At 35.8% G+C, this 23,222-nt stretch overlaps 2 protein-coding genes across 3 annotated transcripts in view; one reads left to right on the top strand and one right to left on the bottom strand.

Moving 5' to 3' along the window:
- The window catches only part of LOC137927127 (protein shifted-like), a 33,678-nt gene extending 13,526 nt beyond the window's left edge, over positions 1–20,152 (top strand). The window contains exons 2-8 of one of the 2 annotated variants that reach the window (XM_068770937.1): positions 3,718–3,884; positions 5,906–6,145; positions 7,199–7,363; positions 10,562–10,762; positions 17,749–17,844; positions 18,602–18,805; positions 19,924–20,152. In XM_068770937.1, the coding sequence (XP_068627038.1) occupies positions 3,719–3,884; positions 5,906–6,145; positions 7,199–7,363; positions 10,562–10,762; positions 17,749–17,844; positions 18,602–18,805; positions 19,924–19,964 (1,113 nt within the window). In that variant the 5' untranslated portion in view covers position 3,718 and the 3' untranslated portion in view covers positions 19,965–20,152. The remainder of the gene's footprint in view (positions 1–3,717; positions 3,885–5,905; positions 6,146–7,198; positions 7,364–10,561; positions 10,763–17,748; positions 17,845–18,601; positions 18,806–19,923) is intronic. The other variant, XM_068770938.1, reaches the window with a different exon arrangement.
- On the bottom strand, positions 11,133–23,181 carry Coq7 (ubiquinone biosynthesis protein COQ7, mitochondrial). Its single transcript, XM_068770939.1, has 4 exons — positions 22,816–23,181; positions 16,911–16,990; positions 13,542–13,770; positions 11,133–12,017 (listed from the first exon to the last, which is right to left on the bottom strand). Exons 2-4 carry the CDS (start codon positions 16,980–16,982, stop codon positions 11,740–11,742), a joined length of 579 nt encoding a protein of 192 aa, XP_068627040.1. The 5' UTR covers positions 16,983–16,990; positions 22,816–23,181; the 3' UTR covers positions 11,133–11,739.
- Between the last annotated feature and the right edge of the window lie 41 nt (positions 23,182–23,222).

Below are 23,222 nucleotides of genomic sequence, written 5' to 3' on the forward strand. Positions count from 1 at the left end.
CCCCCACCCCACTTAGTAGAGTCGTTGAATGCGGGGAGGCCTGTTTAATTTTAACTGTATTTGCTTGTTTGGTTTCGGTTGAAATTGATGCTGTTAACCCGTGGGCTTTTACAGCTTCATCGGAACTGAGTGCAAGGAGCGGAAGGGTCCGTGAATTTAAAAATAAAACAGAAGCTGAACAGACGGATTCCAGTTGTACGATGACGTTCGCACGTAGTAAACCGCTCTACCCGAGTAGAGTTGAGTTGTGTATATGCAGCATAGATGAGACAAGGAGGGATCCTGATCCAACCTCTGTTCTCGCACGCTGTTCGCAGACAGGAAGCAGGCATTTTTATGGGTAAATATTATACATCTAGGAGGCGGCCCCTAGATGTATAATATTTACCCATAAAAAAAATGAAAATAATAAAACACTGCCGTGACTCGCAGCTTGGATAAGAAAGATCCGTATCAAATAGCAGTAATCCTTTCCCAGCAAAACAACATTGTAACCAAAACACCTTATGTGTTTTACGCTACGCTTGTCGCTCCTTGGTCTCCACTCCTAAAACTTAAGACCCATGCGACTATTTGTTCTACACGCTATGTGGTTTTCCAAGTGCCATTTCAACTTGTCAATCTGCAGAACTACTGTTTCCCTCCAAGGCTCTGTGATAACTAAATGACACCATAACTAATGTATCTTAATATTCACAATGTTTAATACCACTGGACTCGTTGAACGTATCCGATTTCATGTGAAAGCGATTCTGCAAGAACTGTGTAAACGTAGGCACCGTATCCCGGTGTATGTTACAATCCGGTGTCGTTTCGGGTCAGGTCTCCTGTTACATTTAAGGCTAATATGTCGTTGAATATAGCAAATAATGTTTATTACTCGATTGCAATTATATAACAAAATAACATGGTAAGTTGTTGTCATCATTTTGGATATAGGACTCTCCCATATATTCCTAGTAGAACCCATTGAAACCGGCTTGCATCACGCATCTTCCAACCACTTTAACAAAGTCGTATGTCCACTTTTTGTCGTCCTATTTCTGGTCCGCGGTCTCTACTCTGCTCTACTACTACTCTACTGTTGCTCAAATAGCATTTCCTGATTCCACGTGTTCAAGGCGGCAGAGCACAGAAGGTGTCTAACCTTTACTTTAGTAGTGGTGGGAATTCTTCAACACAAGATACCTCGCCATCAAAGGGATGGACATTATTATTGATTCCTACCGACTAAAACCCCCTGGATTATCGTTTGGTGCCGTCAATACTGCACCAAGACACATTCCGGGAGGAAGCTGTGCATCCCTGAGCATTCTCGCTGTACCACAGCAACACGAAAGCATTTTACGTTGCTGTCCTTCTTGCGTTCGCTACTAACTATTATTTTCTCCGACCCGGAGACTGTTGAGTTATATCTCGCATCGGCTGAGGATTGGCAAGATTCGAGAGCTCTCACGAAAGGCCACCCATCGACAATACCCACTAAGTATTCTTACACAAAAGCGAGGGCGGAACCTCGACTTGGTCGGTTGCTATTGCCAGGATAATATCATTACTGCCACTTCGGAAAGTGTCAGCGCTGGGAAAAGTTGCAGAAGAAACACCAGCAATGCTTCTACTTAAAACTTCAATTTCAATCCTGTGATATACGATCCATCCTTGATTGCAACGTGACCGATGGTTATCCAAAGGCGGAATGTAAGGCTCCAGTGTATATTTCTTTTGCACGCTACATGGTTTCCTACTGCGATTTTTGCGGCTATGTCTGTTACACTAAACAGTATTTATTTATTTAAGAATATTTTTTCATTATACACCAATACCTCGTTTTGCGTCGTTTCGTTTTGCGATTTTGTCGAAGTTGCGTCGTTGCTTAATTAGTACTAATTTTCACTGTGCGTCGTTAGATTTTTGAGGTTGCGTTGTTTTGGGTTCGAGTCTTAAATTTTTTTTTAATTTTCTTTTTTTTTCTAAAAAGTAGTATTTTAGTAACCCTGGAACCTATCTTCGATTTTTACATAGTTTGCTATAGAAAATCTTAATTCACTTTTCGGCGTTTCAATTTGCGTCGTGTTTTTCTGAAACGTAACCACAACGCAAAGTGAGGTATTGGTGTAAATCATTATTAGTGTACTAAGAGAACAATGCAAAAAGAGCGCAATTCGAAAGAAACAAATCTAATCGAGATATTTAATGACATCCTTTAATTAAAAATAAATCGATTACGTCCTTATCTGAGGAGGGCGTACAAAAACATTAGATGTTTTGGGGTCTCTTTCACAAATCTCCATAGAACTAGCGATGTCATTAAATGATTTAGATTATATGTAAATCTAGTAAACATTTTTATATGAAAGCCTTATGTTTAAAGACCTATTCTCTAAAACTAAAATAGAAGTATGAATAAAAGAATTACCTACATTCTTTTCTACCCACTTTCTTTTCCTTCTATACTCTCTCAATTAACCTAAAAGTTGAAGCAGATTTATTTTTTAATAGCAGTAAATAAATTACATTACAAAATGATTTCTTAATTTATTATCTGTTTATTTAATTATTTTTTTATTTGTTAACACTCTATTTTACACTATAGACAATAAATAGAAGAAAAAAAAAGAAACAATTCATATGGTATAATACAAGAGGCGGTCTTATCGCTCGAGGCAAATTATACTAGACAACCTTTGGATCGAGATGACAGACATGAAGGAGAGGACAGTTTAGGATGTAACGTTTAATAAAGTAAAAAGGTGTTAATCATCTGAGAAGTTATTTAGACACAATGGAATAAACATTTAACACGAAATTTAACAAAAAAAAATGTCTTTATAGAACTAACATATGGCATGTGGAATAATTATATCTTTGAGATGTTAAAAGTCAAAAAATGACATGCATATAATATATTTAAGCTACCATAGCTCATTATATAGTGCATATCTTATTTAACAGCAGAACAGACTGAATTTTATTTATCGAGACCAATCTTAGAACTAAATTTATTTATAAACTAATCACAATCCCCACATTATTACCAATCACACGTGTCGTTTGTGTGAGAGTGACGGAACATGTGTGCGATAGAGAAAGGTATATATTACCAGAAAGTGCATAAATCATATTGGTTTAATAAAGACGAAACACTACACATGTAACCCTCGAGGTAAACGGACACCTTCAAGCGTGAATCATACGGTTTCTGACCACACCTTTTCGAGTAATTTTCTTTAAAATAAAAAGACATTAAATTATATAAATTTATTTTATCGGTATGTTTGTTAAAATGGAGCGCCATAAATAAAGGCATTATTTAAGAATCATTAGTGCGTTAAGATAAATTAAAAAAAATAATAGTATCATGTCGCTGTCGGTTGAGTTACACAAATAAAAAAAACACAATACGACATTTAGAAAGAATTTTTCATATATTTTCTCGAAATAGTGAATTGGAAACATTTGATCATAAACAAAAAATTCGACTCAATTTATTTTGACACATTTGAAACTTGTAGATTAGTTTTAATTACTATTATAGATGAACTCAATTCAATTTTAGTTTTTTTAATTACGACTTTTCTAGTATTGTGTAATGTGAAAAATAATATCGATGAATAAAAACATTCTGTATCTGTGATAAAAAATAAAAAACATTTTTTTGAACTTCGAACAGAAGTATTTTTTTTTTGACGGTGGAGTAATCGTCAGTGTGGTGGGCAGGATGAGGCGGCCGTGGGGGTGGGCGGGCGCGCGGCTGTGCGCCGGCGTGGCCATCACCATGTCGCTCAGCTTGACAGCCGGACGCCGCGAGTACAAGGACCTCGACGCCAAGCAGGCCTCGGACATCTCGCTGTGGATCGACGAACGCCAGGTCCGGATGTTCAGCGGTCAGTGCCACCACAACACAAACCAACATTCAATTCTAAACATTTCACTATTTTTTTTTTGTTTTATTTGTAAGATTATGAAATGGCATTTGATTATTATTAAAACCCAATTTAGATTACTTTTTTTAATATTTTTCAAAACTGTGTTATATTGTATTTAATCACCAAATTTATGTTAGCGGCGATGACAAATAACACATCGCATTTTTTAAAAACATTACTCAGACTCTTTATATTTATATTATTTATTTAACTCTCTGTGTTTGGCACTAATCGGTGTAACATAACTCCTGAAGATGCCCCGTGGAGAGTTGAAACACGTGTTGAGTGATTTAGCGGTGGTAGTTGTGTAACTCGCATTGCTTGCCGCATGCGCATTTATCACCGGGCTTGGGGGCGGTGCACTTTGTTGCACGTCTACGACTGCATATGCGGAGGTAGCTATATATTGGTCCTTTTCTTACTTAGGATGGACTTCTGCAAATTAACGCCTGATTCCATTAAAGTAAAGGCGAACTTAATGCATTTAAGCATTCTCTACCAGTCAACCTAAGGCAGTGATACAATTTAAAATTAGTGAGCAAATGACCAAATGTTATGAAAAAGTTAATTGGTTATACAAACATATGGTATTTATATAAATACTAAACTCATTATTATTACATGAATAGTTACAAAAGGGTATAATATATAAAGAATACACTGATATATACAATAATACGTTATTAGACAGTTTTAACAGGCATCGAACCTGTATTAAAATTGTAATACTGCAACCACTTAACTCAAGGTCATAATAAAACTTTTTAAAGAGAGACACTGGAAATTAAAAATCGTGTTTATGTAACTCTTCTGCGGACATTAATGTATATAATAATGTCTTTGAATCATCATACCTATAAATAATTAAATTTATTAAACATAAACTTGCAAGAAAATATTATTAGTGTGAAGATTTCTTTATATACATATCTCTACAATTATGTTAAAGAATTTTATGTGATCTTGTCAGTTTATAATTCGTTAGAAACATTCGTAGGCTAAGTTGACCAATACTAATATAGAAGGGTACAATCTGATTCTAGTTGTATCAAATTGGGTTGTTCTAACATTCTTCTCATTGCGAAAAAGAAGTGAAGAAGTGATTATTATATATAATCGAATATATTATATACTGCTGTGATCAAAAAGTGGTGTTAAATTGTTATTTAAACTCGCGGGCATTAGGAAGGCGAGTAAATTTTTAATGGAATCAAGCGTTACCATACGGAAGTCCATCCTAAGCAAGAAAAGGACCAATATTTAGCCACTTCCGCACATGCAGTGGTAGTTGTGCAACAAAGTGCACCGCCCGCCAGCCCGCTGATAAATGCGTATGCGGCAAACAATGCGAATTACACAACTGCCACCGTCAAATCACTCAACACGTGTTTCACCCCTCCACGGGGCATCTTCAGGAGTTATGTTACACCGATTAGTGCAAAACACATATTCTTGACTCTGTGTGCGGAAGTGGCTAAATATTGGTCCTTTTCTTACTTAGGTAAATTTTTATTCCTACGTTGGTAGGACTGTCTATGACATTTGCCAAGCATCTGTTTGTCAAAAGTTGGAACATCATTTGGCCCAACCCAAAACACTAAATGAATTGATGAATTAGTTCTTCGCGATTTTTGGTGCCAAAAACTTTACTCATATCGTTTCACAGCCACTATACTCGCCTGATTTGACTCCGTGCGACTTATGGCTATTCAGCAAACTCAAAAGTCCAATGTGGGGACGATATTTTGACACGATTGAGGAGATAAAAACCGATTCGAAGAAGGTCTTGAAAGCTATACTGAAAAAAGACTATTCCGACTGTTTCGAGGAAATAAGCGATGACAAAAGTGTACTTTATTGGACAGGGATTACTTTAGAAGAATAAATACCTTACACCTTTCTTTTTCACACTTCTTATCACCTCTTTATTGTACTATTCAAGTTCTATTTATAAAAAAGAAACTATAAATCTTTTACAGGAATTTCAATGCAGGTGTTTGCGATACTGAACGGACACATATCGCCGTACATACTCGACCCGAACTTCTCCCATAAGCTCCCCACCATACCGTCTGAGGTGGGCTACGTAAACTTCACGTGGCGGTCGAAGAAGCGCTACCATTACCACTTCGACACGCTCACATCCTCGGACCCGAAACTTTTGAGGCCACCTGTTCTTTCTATCAAAACCCAGGGTCGGGTGCCTAAAGCTCCTAAAGGTATGTAGTTTTTCTCAGTGAATACGAAACATAGTTAAGTGATAGTATTATATGTCTTTGGAAATGTTATCAGAGGTATCTTCCGTTAAGTCATAACATGAGTTTTAATTAAAATATGAAACTCGATCGATTAACTTTTGTACTTTTAAACGAAGAAATGTAGGCCAAGGAGATATTCAACCATAATGCCATGCTATTGCCATAGGGCCGCAAAGCTCCGAGCTTATATAACCTAGCTACGAACTCGAGTTTTAAGTAAGTAAATCCGCAGGAGAATTAAAGTCACCGAAATAGGTCGAAGTATAGGCCAACATATATAAGCAGTCGGCATAAACAAGGTCACGGGAAGTTTTTGGATGCGTGGGTGGCCATCGTAAAAGGCCACGTCTCTGTACTATAAACCAGACATAATATTCAGACACTTTGGACATGTTTTATCGCGGCTATCTTTGAATGCGACATAAGCCTTGAAGTGGACGTCTATCAGCTCACATGGATGATGATGGGTGGAATTAAACATTGTCGATGCTCACTCAGGAATCTAATTATTGTCAAGCACTCTTTATAAACCACGGGGTACCAGAGCCAGAGGCATACCTTATGTCAGATGAGCTGACAAGATCGTGGCTACGGCAGATCACGGGTGGCTCCAAGTTGCCAAAGATATAGAAAAATGGAAAGCTTTGGAGAATACTTTACCCTGAGAGAGTCCATATAAACTTAGTACAAAATTATCAAAACTATTATTTAAAATTAATAATTTTAAGTCATTTGTATGGATTGAAATAAAACTTTATTATTATAAAACTACATTTGTAGTGAGCAACTGTTGAGTTTCTCGCCGGCTCTTCTCAGGACTGCCTTTTAAGCCGGTGGTAGCTTCCTGTAGGGATAAAAATGCTGATATTTTAAGTTGATTGACGATTCGAAAGTGCCTGTTAATAAATAACCCATTCAAAACAAAGTATATTTTGATTCTATGAATGTAAATTCGCAATTATTTTTTTATGTAAAAATTATAGTATTTAGTATAGTAGAGAATGTTGTTTGCAGAGTTCAGTATATTCTTGATATGCTTGGGGAACAACAGTGGCGTGGCGACGTTTGAGATCGGGCTCGTTTTGAAAAACGGCCGCAACATCCCTCTAAAAGGCACCCCTTTAAGGTTAAACCTAAAAAAGGAATGCGCACAGAGAGGTGTGTATTTAGAAAGGACAGGTATTGTATCGCCCACGCATTTTTAACACTACAACACTTGTGTTTCTGTTATTTTTTTATGGCAACACTCAATTTGAATGTCAAAATGTTATAACCTTACTTTTTTAAATTAATACAAACACTTTTTTAATAATATATTAGTGTATAAAATAACAGAAAAATTAGTGTAATCGCTTTGAATCTTTGCTGTTTATCCCGTAACAATATATTCTATATCCTTTTGAGTCGCGATTAAAATTTTTTTACAAAATACCCCTTATGGCTTATTAATTGAACTTCTAATGCTATAAACATCGGTTGTGCGAACATGACTCAAACTTCAGCACTAAAACAATGCATTTCATCTATTTACAGCTGCCAATGTCGCTTATCGTTGTTGTTAAATCAATATTTGCTATTTGCAATTGTTACTTCACACTAACGTCTAACTTGTGACTATATATACAGGATTTTTTTAAACTGTAATACATTCGCTGGACAGAGTTAATACGTATTTATTTAGATTTTTATAAGTAGGTTACAGAGATAGATCTGTTGACTTTAAAGTAGGCGTGAATAATTGGGAAGAAATATAACGGTGCGTCTACTTGACTGTTACATAATTTTTTTAAAAAAAATAATTTAAATTTAGAACAGATTATGTTAACGTGTGTGCACACAATTTTTTTATTTATTAGGTTCACAACTCCTAATATATGTACACCTATCTTACTCAGTAAAACCCAATAACATCATGTGTAGTTCCTAGAACATATATAATCATGCGTTATTAAATTTTTCATTATCTTTTTCGATAATGTTTACATTAATATTAATTAATTGTATTGGCGTTTAGTTCTATGTACGTTACAACTTTTTCACTTCACACTTGTTATTTTTGAAAATTTGTATGAAACTTAAGTTCAGTAATTATTTAATTTTGTTCAATTATAAAGTTTTATACGCCGGTAGACGCTTCGTGGTTAGGCAAACCACTAAGTGAACACCAACTGAGTGGACCACACAGTCTAAGTCGCTGACTGAGGGCAGCCTAAGACCACTCATCCTGGCGATCTTTGACAGAGGACATTACCTTGCAGTGGGCGTCTGGCGGCTGATATGATGATGGTGATGATGATACAAAGGTTTAAATTATTACTTTCTAGAACGCCTTTATCCGATTCCAAATTATGTCAATGGAATTTTATTCATAATGGTAATGTGATCATTGAAACAAAAAATTTATATATAATTTTACTTATTAGTGAGTTATACACGACGTTACTAATTACAGAATTCAAAAGAGGAACGCTTCAAATTACACGTTAAAAATTAGTAGAGTAAAATAGGAAATATCTACATGAAACACGAGAATACGCCCGCACCGTGCAAATGATAGATGTAGACTGAAATTTAGCTGTCAATAAACCCTTTTCAGCGAATATAGTAATTATGACCTAAATATCCAAATGAGTACAAATAGCAGATATAGGATTAACAACCACGATGCGCTACTAATAATATTTTTATTAAACTACCAAAGCAGCATGGCTGCCAGTTACATCCATCGTTCGATCCCGTCGCCGTGTGTGGGGGAACAATACGTCAATTGACATTTTACGAGCCCATTGTTTATTCTCATAATGAATAAATATTTCACACTATTCGCCATAATAACTTATAGCGAAGACATAACAATAAATGTTACGACAAAATCGTTTCAAAGAAATGAGAACGTTGTTTTGACCGACACGCGTTGTGTTAATGCTTTGTCGTTTTTTTTTAAATTTAGCACCCATTGTTAATTGTGATTCAAATAAATTTGTATTTTATACATAAATAATAATAATTTTAAACTGAATAAAAAGCTTTTTGTTTATATATTATTAAAAATTTAATCGTAGGTAAATGTCAAATGCCGTATGTTTCCAATATACTAATAAAGCATTAACCAAACCGTTATTTTCCGGATGCCTTTTCACCGAGTACGCTGATTGGCTGAATTCACGGTGCCTCTGCTCACAGAATTTGCGTTTTTAGGTTGGTATACGCCCGCTTTTTATTAACAATACATATGTCATTTTCTTATTTTTTTTCTTTACTATAAATCAATGCTGCTAGCCCATTGGCTTCTACAACTTCACGGAGTTCGAGATGATGTAGTGCTTAAGGCGCTTAGCTTAAACCTTTTCAGTAACTAATTTCGAAGGTTCCCTTAATTAGACCTGTTACGACATTTATTTCGACGTAAAATATAATAATGTTTATGCCCATGCAAACAAAGAATGCGTGGATTAACGGACGAAGAACAATTGTGCAATTCTTTTAAATATAATCACTCTCGAAATATCTTATGCCATTGCGCGCCATTTTTATTTTCCAAAAGTATATTTACATATTTTCTCAAAGTACCTATATATATACATATACCGACCAAATAGAGGGTAGTCCCACTCGGGCGCCAATAAGTCTTATTGAGTGACAAGCTCAAGCCGTGTTGCCCTTGCCGTCTAAATTATCCTTTCAATCCGATGAAAAAATCATCTATGGATCCCAGCTCGAGGGAGCCTTTAAACTTAGTTACTAAAAACGAGGATTAGTCTAAGCAGTGTAAATAAAAATAATACATTAATACAAAAGAATCATGTTTTTGTTTTTACCATACTATGACGTCTACTGATTCGAAGGTACACTATTTCCATCATACTACATTTATTAACACAGATTTATAATCTTTTCTATAATTACTTGTTATGTATACTCGAATATCATTGTTTGAATTAATTTTAGCGCAAAATCATGCGGTTTGTTGTTTTGTCCGAAGCTTCTATGCAGCTCCCTTAGTCTCGGGTAGAACTAAATTGTTGAACGTTCATATGTCATACGTATTTCATAGTCTATATGTGCATCCGAGGTACCTTCAAACTTGTTAATATTTGTGTTTGACTTGATCTATACGCATCATGAGATATAGTAGTGCTGCTCAATGTCGCGAAGAAAAGAAAAACAAACCGCGACATATTCCGTTACTATTAGTTTTATTTCATTCTTTCTTATAGTTGACTTACTTTTGTTTGTAACATACTGTCTTCCCAGATAAGTCACGTTTTGTATACAGGATGACTTATAACTATTTTTTTTAAAATATGTATGGTGTACCATATATTGACAGCATATGAATTCACCTCATCCTGTATAATATGGCCGAATGTGATACAGGGCCGGACCCGGAGTGCGACAAAAAGTGCGCCAACCAGGGTTGGTGCAACCACGAGAAGATCTGCCAGTGTCCGGAGGGTTACATGGGGCAGCACTGTCGTACGGCGCTGTGCTACCCGCAGTGCATGAACGGCGGCAATTGCACCGCCCCGGGCCTCTGCTCCTGTCCGCCAGGATACCAGGGCCGTCACTGCGAGGGAGGTACGAAGCCATTTATCATCATCACAACTGGACATAGCTCTATAGATTTCTTTGTCATCTGACGATTGCTTTGCATTTTTTTTCAACTTTTCTTTTAATTTCTTTTGAAAAGAAATCATAATTTTAGCCGTGGGATATCCACTACGGGTTTTTTCGTCCATAGATTTCTAATAAGATTAGAGGCAGCATCTTCTAACGATCCTAACAATATTTTCTGTTCACCTTGTGGGTGAACAACATAACCGCTGAAATTTATTTACATTCACATTCCCAAAATATCGTCTAACATTGAATTAAAATAAAACACATCTTTCAAATACTCATAAATTTATTTTTCTATTTATACTTATCAATCGAATAACAGTGTTACGTTAGTAAATATTCATGTGTTAAATGTTAACCATCTGCAAATTGTAACATAAAAAAATATTTACATTTACATTATTTTAGGTATCTATTTCATATTCTAGGTGATGGAATTTATACTAACCACTGCTCAGTTTACGTGATTTGCAGTGTTAATAAAGGCATACAAATGATTTTATTAATTTCAAATTGTTTAAAATGTCAGGAAGTAACAAAAAAAAACTTACAAAATACGCAGCAAGTCCGTTCATTTGTTCAATTCAATTTTTAAAAATAGAACACGAAAACGTTTTTACAGACGATTGTGGTCTATATGAAAAATTTAAGTACTTCATCTTTTTTAATGTCTACAAGGTTTTGAGTGGTGACCACAGGTCCCACTTATTTATTATGAATCATATATGAAGACTACGGTGATGTATTGAGGATGATGGAATTTTAGAGCGACTCTCACCACGACCGGTTCACTGCATTGGACTTCCCTGACCCCTTACTAACTGGACCTGTACAGTAAAGGTCGCAGGAAAGGACGCGAAGCTGCTGGATGCTCTGGTCGGTCATTGTGGAGGCTTATGAATCTGGTGATGATGATGTATCTAGGTTAAGCTCCGCTATACAGTCTTCGATATAGCAATGGCAGCTTTGCAGCCGGCTTTAATGACTTCGGTAAGAGCTTTGTAGAAGGGTGCTTGTTCTGCGCCGTGGTCTATCCCCGTGTCGTGGTGCTCTTGTTCTTCGTCGCGGAACTTTGTGATTGTCTCCAGGATATCCTTGTCCACGTTAGGGTCCTCCATCAGGGTTCGCAGTTGGTCGTTATAATGGTCAACTATGACGGTTTCTACTGCAACTGTGCAGGCCATCGCTGCTTCCTTCCCAAGGAGAGCTGTCCCTGTATTAAACATATTTTTAACTTATGCAATAGAAACCAACTATAAATAACTTAATTGTGTCCATTACTGAAAATCATTGCTGCAGTATGGGTTAAGCTGTACTGCAGTACATAGTTATGGGTTCCCATAGTTGGGACTCCTATATTAATTTTAAGGTCAACCAAAACTAAATCTATCTTCTTTCATTATAACTAATTTACCTATTTCATTTATACTTTACACCTTGTGTAATAAACAATATACCTAGAGTGATGCAGAGATAAAGTAGATGGGTGTGTAAATCTATACAAATAAATTAAACTAGGGTATCTGTTTGGAATATTGAAATAACTGCTTTTATGTACATCCTTATATATATATATATATATATATATATATATATATATATATATGTATATATACAGTACATATACCAAAATTATATGATTTTTTGTTTTTGTCTACCTGTCCGTCTGTTTATTCCGACTAAACTCTGAAATGGTAATGGCTAATGTAATAAAGTACTCCTTATTTTTTCGAAAAAAAATTTAAATTTTTCAAAAAAAATTTAAGTTACCACTTAAATAACTTTTTTTTTGAAAAATTCTTCAACGAAAAAAAATAACTAATTTTTTTTTGTTAAATTCCAATCGAAGTCGCGGACATAACTAGTGTGATATAAAAATGACAGAAAACATCTAAAAAAACTATATACATATGAAATATAAATGTATACCTAAAATGATAATTTAATTTTCGCTTGTCAAACCGATATTATTCATTGATATATCTAGTTCAATATCGATATATTGACCCTTTCAATTTCATCATTTCAGCCGTAAAATGTCCACGGCTGGACATAGACTTTCCACGTAAATTACTAATAGGACCGCTTGTATCAGCCTAAATCTACGCTTTCAGTCGAACTTATCACAGAAATTTCCACGACTATATTACGGGACTGTAATGTGGACCTTCCGTTAAAAATAAATAAAATTTCATCTGATGAACACTTTGCTGATACTCTATGGTAACAATTAGCAAACGCAATCGATCTATTCATACTAAACTAGTTCATAGATCGGAGGGATCCGTGAACGGGTAGATCGCACGAAGGAAGCAAACCTACACGAGTTTGGTTTGGATGGCAGCTAGGACCTCTCGGCAATTTAAGATAGAATACTGATGATACTTTTAATCGCCCTCGCTTGTCGATTGTACCGCGCGGTGCCTCTTTTACACGTTAACAAACTACTAGCGCCATCTGTCGACGACAGACGAAACCACAGAGTTCTGACATAGACAATTGTTTTTCTTTTAACCACCGTTTTTTTTACCATCCCACCTAAATTTTTGATCACCGTGCTAAAGTTTGACATGATACAAGGTTATTAAATCTTGAACCTTATACATAACATGAATAATCAAAACTTGAACAAGATTTTTTTTAAATCTACCTCCAGCTATAACATGTATCATAAGGAGAAAATGTATCTATCTTCGGTTTTAAGATAAAATAGGTTTAACATATTCAATTAGAATACCAGCTCCAAGGGCGAAGCCCGCGACGTTCCACAGCGGCGTCATGACAGTTGGGCGCACGCGGTACTTGCAGATGAGCTGTTCGAACTTCTCCCGGTGCTTCTTCTCCTGGTCCCACATGTGCTGGATGAGCGGTCCTTCCGCCGTGTTGCCGAGCACCGCCATCTGACCCGCGTAGATTCTATCCGCGCCAAGTTCCCCCGCGTGGTCCACCCTGATTATCTTGTCCAGCTGTTAACACATTCATTTCACGATATGATCACCATATGACAAAATTTAACTCAGATTTATTCTTAAAATAAGGAATTATTACAATATCTATCTTTTAGTTACCGACAGTCTTTTGGAGCGTAAGGTTCAGGAGTGGCCACCACGAGCTGGTATATGGACGACTTGGATAGATATCCCACTAGGAGGACCGACGACATAGTCAAGGTTTTGGAAATTCGCAGGATGGACATGGTTATGATGATGATAAAAAGGTTCAAATTATCAAACAAGGAGATCCGCAGAAGTCACCGAATTCGCTCGAAGTATTGTTCGTCTAAAGTGGCAGTCACAGTGACTTGCTCGTGCAGCCGACAGCTGTTGGGACCGAAAGGTTATTATGTCGCTCATGAATCAAGGTATGGAAGTCGGTATACGAGGGTCAAACTGAAAGTTCTTAGAAAATCAAAAACTAAGCATTCTAGCAAGTTATTAGTTTTATTATAACTTTTCAAAATAGCGTCCATTTACATCAATACATCGCTGCATTCGATGGAACCATTGAGAAAAGCACCTTGCCCACTCGGCCTTAGGGGTCTCTTCGACGGCGTTTTGAAACGCAGCCACTGCTTCTTCGGCGTCCATAAAATGTTTTCCTCGAAGTTTTTCTTTTATTTTCGGGAATAAATAAAAATCGCAGGGTGCGAGGTCGGGGCTATACGGCGGGTGACCCAGTAATTCCACGTCTGAGGTCGCCAAATAGTCGATCGTTTGCCTGGCGGTGTGCGACGAGGCATTGTCGTGATGAAGGAGGATCCTGCTGCGAGGTCGTTTCTCTCGAACTTTTTCCAAGACAAGTGGCAAACAGTTGTTAGTGTACCACTCTGCATTAACCGTTTTCTGATCCTCTAAGACAACTGTCGCGTAATGACCTGTCTTTCCGAAGAACGAGGCCACCATCTTTTTTCCAACACTTCGACCTCTCTTCACTTTAGTTGGCAACTCTTCGGAAGGAAACACCCACTGAGCAGACTGTCTTTTGGTTTCCGGATCATAACAGTAAATCCAGCTTTCGTCACCCGTTAGTATGTCGAACACAGCATTTGAGTCACCTCCGTTAAATTTTTGGATCATTTCTCGGCACCAATCAACACGGCGGAGTTTTTGAGCCTCGGTCAAATTATGCGGTATCCAGCGGGCACAAAGCTTCCTGACCGCTAAATGTTCATGGAGGATTTTGTGCACTTGACTCATACCTATGCCTAGACTTGTCCGAATCTGCTGATAGGTCACTCTTTTGTCAGTCTCTATCATACGCCGCACAACACTGATATTGTCTTCAGTCGTCGCTGTAGAAGGCTGTCCCTCACGCAAATCATCGGTGAGATTAGTTCGACCACGTTTGAATTCATTAAACCAGTTGTAAACTGTGGCACGAGATGGGGCTTCATCGTGAAAAGCCAATCGAAGTCTATCATAACTTTCTTGTTGACTTATATGACATCGAAAGTCATAAAAAATCATTGCACGAAAATTTTCTCGGCTTAAATTCATTCTGACGTGCACAGACAATTTTCAATTTGCCGCCAAATCGTAAAACAAATGACAAAAGAATGAAATGTATACTCAATATTATTGGTAAAGAGTTCTATTTTCAAAATTTAAACTTATTTTTTTAATATAATGCTTTTAAGTTGCCAGTTCTAAAAAGTTTCAGTTTGGCCCTCGTATGCATAGATGAGCATCATAAACGACCATCTCTCAGAGCCAGCAACAGACACTGGACTGACAGCGCAAGACTGGTCTTCGTGGCGACCTTTGGGGGAGGCCGTAGTCTTAAAATGTGGGTTATATCGGGCTGCAATGATGGTGATGAATATTATGATTTCACTCTTCAGTTATTAGTTCACCACTATCGAAGTCCAAACTAATTTGTATATTCTCTGATGCATCGATTGCTTTCCCTTGCTTTTATGTACAAAACATATTCATTTACCATAAAACCGACAGTGACGTAAAAAGTACTGACAAGTAAAAAATGGCGAAGACAGAGGTAAAAAGTTATAGCGTGTGCATAAAAATAAATACACATTAATAACATTAATTAACAGTTTCTAAATTATTCGAAGATTTATCTGTTCTAATATATATCTTGTGCGTCGTTTCAATCACGCCTTCTTTTTTCACACAAATCTGTAAATATCTCTCATGAGTTACATGAGCGGAAGGATAGATATATATACAACTTGCCAATTACGCCCTCACCTATGAAAGAAACTCCAGCAACCTTATTATCTTGGAATATTGGGGGTTGTCTCTCCGTATACGTATACGTTCTTAACACTTTGACGTCCGCAGGATATATAGAAATTTTTAATGGAATCAAGGCGTTACCTAGCGGAAGTCCATCCTAAGCAAGAAAAGGACCAATATTTAGCCACTTCCGCACATGCAGTAGTAGTCGTGCAACAAAGTGCACCGCCCGCCACCCCGCTGATAAATGCGTATGCGGCAAACAATGAGAATGGCGGGCGGGCGGCGCACTTTATTGCACGACTAACACTGCATGTGCGGAAGTGGCTAAATATTGGCCCTTTTCTTCATAGAAACTTATTCGCTCGGCGCCAGCAGTGTTAATTCAGATCACTTGTCGTCGGCACGCGATGTAATGGCAACTTCCAAGTTTTGCTCAGAAGCAAGTACATTGTCTTTTATCCACGATCGCACATTTTGAATAAAAAAATCGAGAAATCACCACTATTGTGTCCTTAACCGTTGACTGATTGTTTGCGTACTTCAACACTGTGTTGTCGCAGGACGGCAGTGTCTTCGTTGAGGTCGACTTGTTTGTTATTGGCTGCGCAATTGCTTTCTAAGCTGTGTTGTTGTTGTCGAATTGTGCAGATAGTCGAAAGCGTGTTTTCGCTTTAAAACCGCGTCATGTTTGAATGTGTCTGTAAATTATTTTGTACATAGCGGTTCCTGCATTTAACGGATTTTTTTTAAACTTTATATGTTACTTAAAAGTAATAAATTAAAATTTATAATAATAATTACTTTCTTCTGTAAGTTTTAAAATACATAGCCATAGTCCATGTATTCGAGTTTTAAAATAATCTAATTTCATTTTTTTTGCTTTTTTTTAAACGGGAGTATATACTCACTTGCGGGTTTTTCTTCCAAGCCGCTTCATGAGCCCGTCGAACTTGATGGAATAAGGGCGTTCTCCGCAACATGTTCGCTCCTGCATTTTAATATCATATTTATTAAACAAATAACTTTCATATATCAAATTTAAAAAAAAAACATGTTTATCTACAACATGCGAATCGTTTTCTCTATTGGACTAACCCTTCGTCTCCCGTAACATGGCGCCTATCAGTGTCGGGAATGAAATTTTTAAAATCATATATGAAATATTATTGAATACTAGCTGATCCCGCAAACGTTTTGCAAAAAAAATTAAAGTTTCTAATTAACAAATGTATAAGGGTTGATCGTAGAGGGGTGAAAATTTAGGTTTGTATGTATTTTTGTATGCTGTATCATAATAAAATAAAAACCAAAAAAATTGTCTAAAAAATTAAAAATAAAATTTAGGGGTGGACCACCCTTATCACTTAGGGGTATGGAAAATAGATAGTAGCCGATTCTCAGACATACTGAATACGCATGTAAAATTTGGTAAAAATCGGTCAAGCCGTTTCGGAGGAGTTCAAGTTCGAACACCGTGACACGAGAATTTTATATATTAGAAGATAATTCTGTGGTCTGTATTACATTCAGAACAAGCGATTTGAAATTGTATTTTAAGGTATTTGAAATAATATAGCCTACTTTACTTTCGGGCAGATCTAACCCGTACGCACCCGGGGAATTCGGACAGATGTCTTTAGACAGTTGACAGGTTAAAACAGTTTGTTGCGTTCAGAAACTTCGTATTTTGATTAGATATATATAATTGATGATACAGATGATTTGATCATACGTAATCCTTTACAGGTATATGCTCGCAGAAGTGTTTGAACGGGGGCAAGTGTATACAGAAAGATACATGCGAATGCCCAAAGGGTTACTACGGTCTGCGATGCGAGTTTTGTAAGTACCCTCATCTTTTTTTTACTTTAATAATTATTCACTTTAGGATTATATATAGTGACTAATTGCATACACGAGAAGGATGTCCGAGTAGACCAATGTTTTTGAAAATAGAACCTCCACCGCATCCTTCAACTTAAAGCTGCAAAGTTTCCTGAACATATTAAGGATGATGATTGAAATTGTAACGTGAACAGTCGAGTAAATGTCTTTATATTTTCAATAGAGTTTCGATGTATACATTTTGTTTTTATTATTTTTTGGTCGTTGAAAGACACTGAATAACCGATATAACTATTGGAAATCTATAGAGTAAATTTGTTTGATATAAGTTACTTAGATTTTACAATAGATGGCGCGGCTACGGAATTACATCGCGGTGTTATAGGGCACCTTGTTTATATGACATGATTTCCTTGTAAGACATTTTTTTATTAATATTAGGACATATTCCACGGAACTAAGCATCCGTGCCTTTAGTTTTACATTTACGTTTAATATTTCCGATTTTTTTTTTGGTCACGGGTTTGGATATGTTCACTAAGTCTCTTATAGTATTTTAACAAAGACATAATAATGTCCAGTTTTTACAATTACGTTTCGTTGCGACCACTTCCTCTTCCTTACTACATATTGCTATAAGGCAATAAAATGATTTCGCTCCCCATTGCCCAAAATATCCTGCTTTTACGTTAGTATAAGTAAAGTGCTATGGCTGAAACGAGTGTAATGATGATGAAATGAATTTTTGATGCAGCAAAGTGCGTGATCCCGTGCCTGAACGGAGGTCGGTGCAAGGGCGTGAACAAGTGCCGCTGCCCCGCGGGGCTGGGCGGCAACCACTGCGAGGTGGGGCGGCGCGGCGGGGAGTGCGCGCGGCCCTGTCGCCACGGACACTGCCGCGCCGGCGCCTGCGTCTGCGAGCCCGGCTGGCGCGGCCGCTTCTGCCACCGGACTCACGGTACTACCCACTACCCACTCTTAATACCTGTCGCCGGCTGTTTTGCAAAGTGATTCCAGTTCTTTCTTTCTCTCTCTCTCTCTCAGTATACACCCACACAGAGAGAGATAGTCGGAATCGCTTTGCGAAGCAGAACAGGGTACAACCAATATACTAACAGTCCCCTATTTAATGTGATCAAAAATGAAAGTGAAATTGTCAAAACTTCCGAGCATTAGAAAGGCAGGTATTTTTTTTTCATTTAGTCAACAGTTGGAATATCATTTGGCATTCTAAAACCATCTTGAAGATGTTTTGTATCTTAAACGCGTCAAGTCTCGATTGGTACCAAAATAACACAATTAAAAAAATAGCGTCAAAAACTCGACTCTTATCGTTCCACAACTACCGTATTCGCCTGATTTGGCTACGTGCGAGTTCTGGCTATTCAGCAAACTCAAAAGGCCAATTGCGGGGACGCTGATTTGACACGATTAAGGAGATAAAAACTAAATTGAAAGAGGTCTTCAGTCAAGACTCTACCAGAAAAGACCATTCCGACTTTTTCGACCACTACTTTGAAGGAGACGAAATTGATTTTGGGAGAATAAATAAAGAATTTACATTTTATAAACAAATTCACTTTACCTTTTGATCACTATATATATAGAATCCAAATCACTACTAAATTAAAACTAAATAAAAATTCGACAAAGCTGTCAAAAACGGAAAGGCCAACATAGCTTGCCATGAACCTATATATAACCTATATATAGCTCGCATTGTGAAAAGGAATGTACACCACTGCATTCCTTTTTGTAGGTGTTATTTCATAAAATCCATATTAGATAATTTGTCACATTAATTTGAGACATGCCAAAAAATATTTTGACCAAGTTTTAAACCTATATAATTCAAGAACATCAAAATTATTGTCCACTCAAACCTCTCGCAGATGGAATTTAATAAATTCTACTCAACATTACTGGGACAAAGGTATATAAGAGAGGTATACAAAATTTAAAATATCTAATCTAATCCTTATAATTCCAGAGAAATTGTAATGAGCTAGTATGTAAAATAATTTTTTTATAAAAAAAATTATATGTTGAATTAAGTAAGCAGTATAACATTTGCAGGTTCTTCAGAAGAATCCGGTGAGTTCAAGAGGCCACGGTAGAAGACGAATTCAAGATGACATTGTACATTTTAAGCTGATGCAATTTTAATTAAGACGATACAGTTGTAAAAAAGACATACTTAATTATCATGTGATTTAATTAAATTTATCACATAATTATCTTTACACAGAAGATGTAATTTAATTAAATTTAGTCACTTAGGACTTAAGTGTAAGATTAGTTATAAATTTATGCAATATGAAACATTAAAGTTTATATATTACATGTTTTTTTATTTATTATTTACATGGATCTACACTTCGACCTTTCTTAAAACAACTTACACTCTCCAATAAGATATTACATAACTATCCATTTATTTTTATACTTCCATCAGCTATAAAAACTTAGGTGTTAAGCTGTGACATCACTGGTATGATTTCTACATGGTAAACAGTTTATTAAGACATTGTTGACTGGAAAATTTATCCCATGACACCAGTCGAGTACTATTTTTGCATAAATTTTATGTAAATTTTTCATTTGAGAATGGTACAAATTGGTCTACATAACAACTAAATCAAAGACTCGACTATCAAAAAATAAAGTTTATATCTACTGAGAGTCGGAGTGTCACCATTCTAATAGTTGCATTAGGAATATTTAAAGAATTCTGTAAGTTTGGTTTAAGATCAAGTTCTTTCCACTCTTCTTTCAAATTGTTACTATCTGATGCTATATTTCTTTTTGATATATTGGTGGCCTAATAACTAAGTCGCTTTCTTCTAATGCAGTCTCATTTTCACAGTTACCGCAATTTGATTCAAATTGCTCGGACGAATTAAATAAAGCATCTGTGTATTATTCATTGAAAGATTCTTCATTACATTCCTTCATTATATTACTAATATTTATTTAATTATTATACATTTTTTGCAATAAAAAATTTGACAATTTTATAAGTGAGAGAAACAGCGTGTATTATTCTGACCAATAATTGCACTGCACAGTCACCAATAGATAACAGTGATGCAAAATAAAACCCAACACATGTTTACTCATGGCCAGTCAGCAACATTCGGCCTTAAAAACACGAGTTAACTCCACACTGGTCAACATTGTGTTAAAAATAATGCATTTATCATAAATAATAAATGGAATTATGAAGAGATCTCCAGACTCACAAAAGTAATTGGCATTGCTCAGCGAATTGGCAAATTGAAGCGGCAGGAGGCTATCCATAAAGCAAACAGAACAGAACACCAGTAGGGGATTCTTGAGAAGAGATTACAGACAGGCAAGCACAAAGTAGGATGTCCACCCACAAGGTTAACAGACAAACTTCTAAGGCTGTGAATATGCTGGATGCAACTTGCATACTAACAGCTCCATTATAATGCAGGCCTGTATCCAACATTAGATTTTTTATGACTGAAGTGGTAATGATGATGACAAATGAAGAATATAATTGCGCAATAAGCATGCAATGGAACAGTACTTGAAATGTATTTGACTAATGGCAAATAATGACTTATAGAGATGGCTTATATCTTCATTATTATAAAATAAATGTAATATTATTACCATGGATGTTAAAAATAAAATTTCTATCAAACATGGTATTAGACATAAGAGCAATAAATATCCATTGCTGACAATTATTCGTTATATACTTAAACATTTTAATGTATTAAAACAAATATAAAATAATTGACTTCCAATTAATAAATAAATCTATAAAAATATCATCATTGAGAATGGCTCTTATATTTAGTAATTGATGAAGCCTCAAGCAATTTACTTAATTGATCAAAATGGTCAGCCTATAAAAAATACAGTAAATACAATTCAAAAACTAAGCAAAATATGGGATACATACAATGCTAATGACAAAACTAAAGCATAAATTGTTTAAGAGTACATTCAAACCTGGATGGTCTATTTCATAAAAAAAAATTGTGTGCTATATAGATATTTCATTATCATTGGAACTTTTTTATCAGACCCTTTCAAACACACAAAAACATGGGCAAATTATAACCCTATAATATAACCCTATAAATGAGCAGAAATCTGTGCGCCTATAGAAACCTCAGCAGTCTAACAATAATGCAGATGATCCACACACACTTCCATAAAAAGCTTAATTATTACCATAACACTATCTACAGATGATTGATTATATTAGTACATTGGTTTGCATTTGCTTTTAATTAATGTATGGAAAACTCCCATCTATAAATTAACAGATTCTGTAATAATAAAAACCGTAATAATAATATAGTAAGAAAAAGCATTTTCAAAATTCAGATTACTATAATTAATTATAGTTTATTATCTATTCCTGCAGACTGTTCTGTCTAAAGTTTGAGGCCTGTCAAATTTGAGTAAAAAAATTAATTGTATGTATAATGTAATTTATTTCAGAATTATCACTTTAATGTGTTTTTCTGACAAATAAGGTATATGTTTACCTTTTACACCTAAAATCAATCTCCCTGTATTTACTGTGGCATAATATTGGTATCAAAATATAATCATGCATTTCCTAATTAAGTATAGCAAAGTGGTTTAATTTTCATAGATTCCCTGATAACATTACAGTTTATCAGTGGTAGTATAATTACTGACAAATAAGTTTTCTAATTAGAATTTAGGAAATGGCCATTATTAAGTACTAACTGTATTATATTATTTTTTAACTATGTGTAACAATAATAAATTAAACATAATAAAAGAAACAAATCTATATCTATTTGAGAAGATTATGTGACATCGATAATAAATTTGATTGATTTAAAGTTCATTAATACATACCTAGTATGAAAAGTAAGGTAAATATACTAATTTCAATGTTCGCAGGTTATGTTTACTTAACTATAAATTGAAATAACTCTTCCATAAACTTACAGTTTATTTCAGCGATATCCCTTTGTGATCGTTCATATGTCAGTTATCAGGCCACCAAACTCACTAGCACGTGAAACCGATTGAAAGTGAAAATATAAATAATTGAGCGCCGCCGAAGTATTTACAGTAACTTGTCAAAGTTAGTTCCTGAAAATTTATGCAGTTAGCGCCACTGGTGACATGATCAATGTTTTCGAAAATAAACTTGGAATTTTTCCTGAACACTCAACTCGCACATAGGGACTTTTATTTCTACTAACACTTATAAAAATTGGCAGCAAATTTGGGTAAGTTTGCACATCAAACGCGTATTTTTAAGGTAGTACTTGCATAAATACAAGTGTAATCCCCCCTCGGCCCGAGGGGCAATTTCCCTTTCCATGTGAAAAGAAAATCATACCGCGCAG

This window comes from Battus philenor, unplaced genomic scaffold (genome assembly GCF_028537555.1).
Source record: "Battus philenor isolate CCGP_79_NKW_IND1 unplaced genomic scaffold, ilBatPhil1.0.hap1 SCAF_3, whole genome shotgun sequence".
Classification (NCBI taxonomy): Eukaryota; Metazoa; Arthropoda; class Insecta; order Lepidoptera; family Papilionidae; genus Battus; species Battus philenor.

Bases quoted from the DNA above. Each gene is read 5' to 3' on its own strand.
- Coq7 (XM_068770939.1), bottom strand. From the start codon at position 16,982: ATGTTGCGGAGAACGCCCTTATTCCATCAAGTTCGACGGGCTCATGAA. The intron at 13,771-16,910 runs GTGAGTATATAC...ATGTGTTAACAG, and splicing joins CTTGGAAGAAAAACCCGCAA to CTGGACAAGATAATCAGGGT. The intron at 12,018-13,541 runs GTATTCTAATTG...TGTTTAATACAG, and splicing joins GGGCTTCGCCCTTGGAGCTG to GGACAGCTCTCCTTGGGAAG.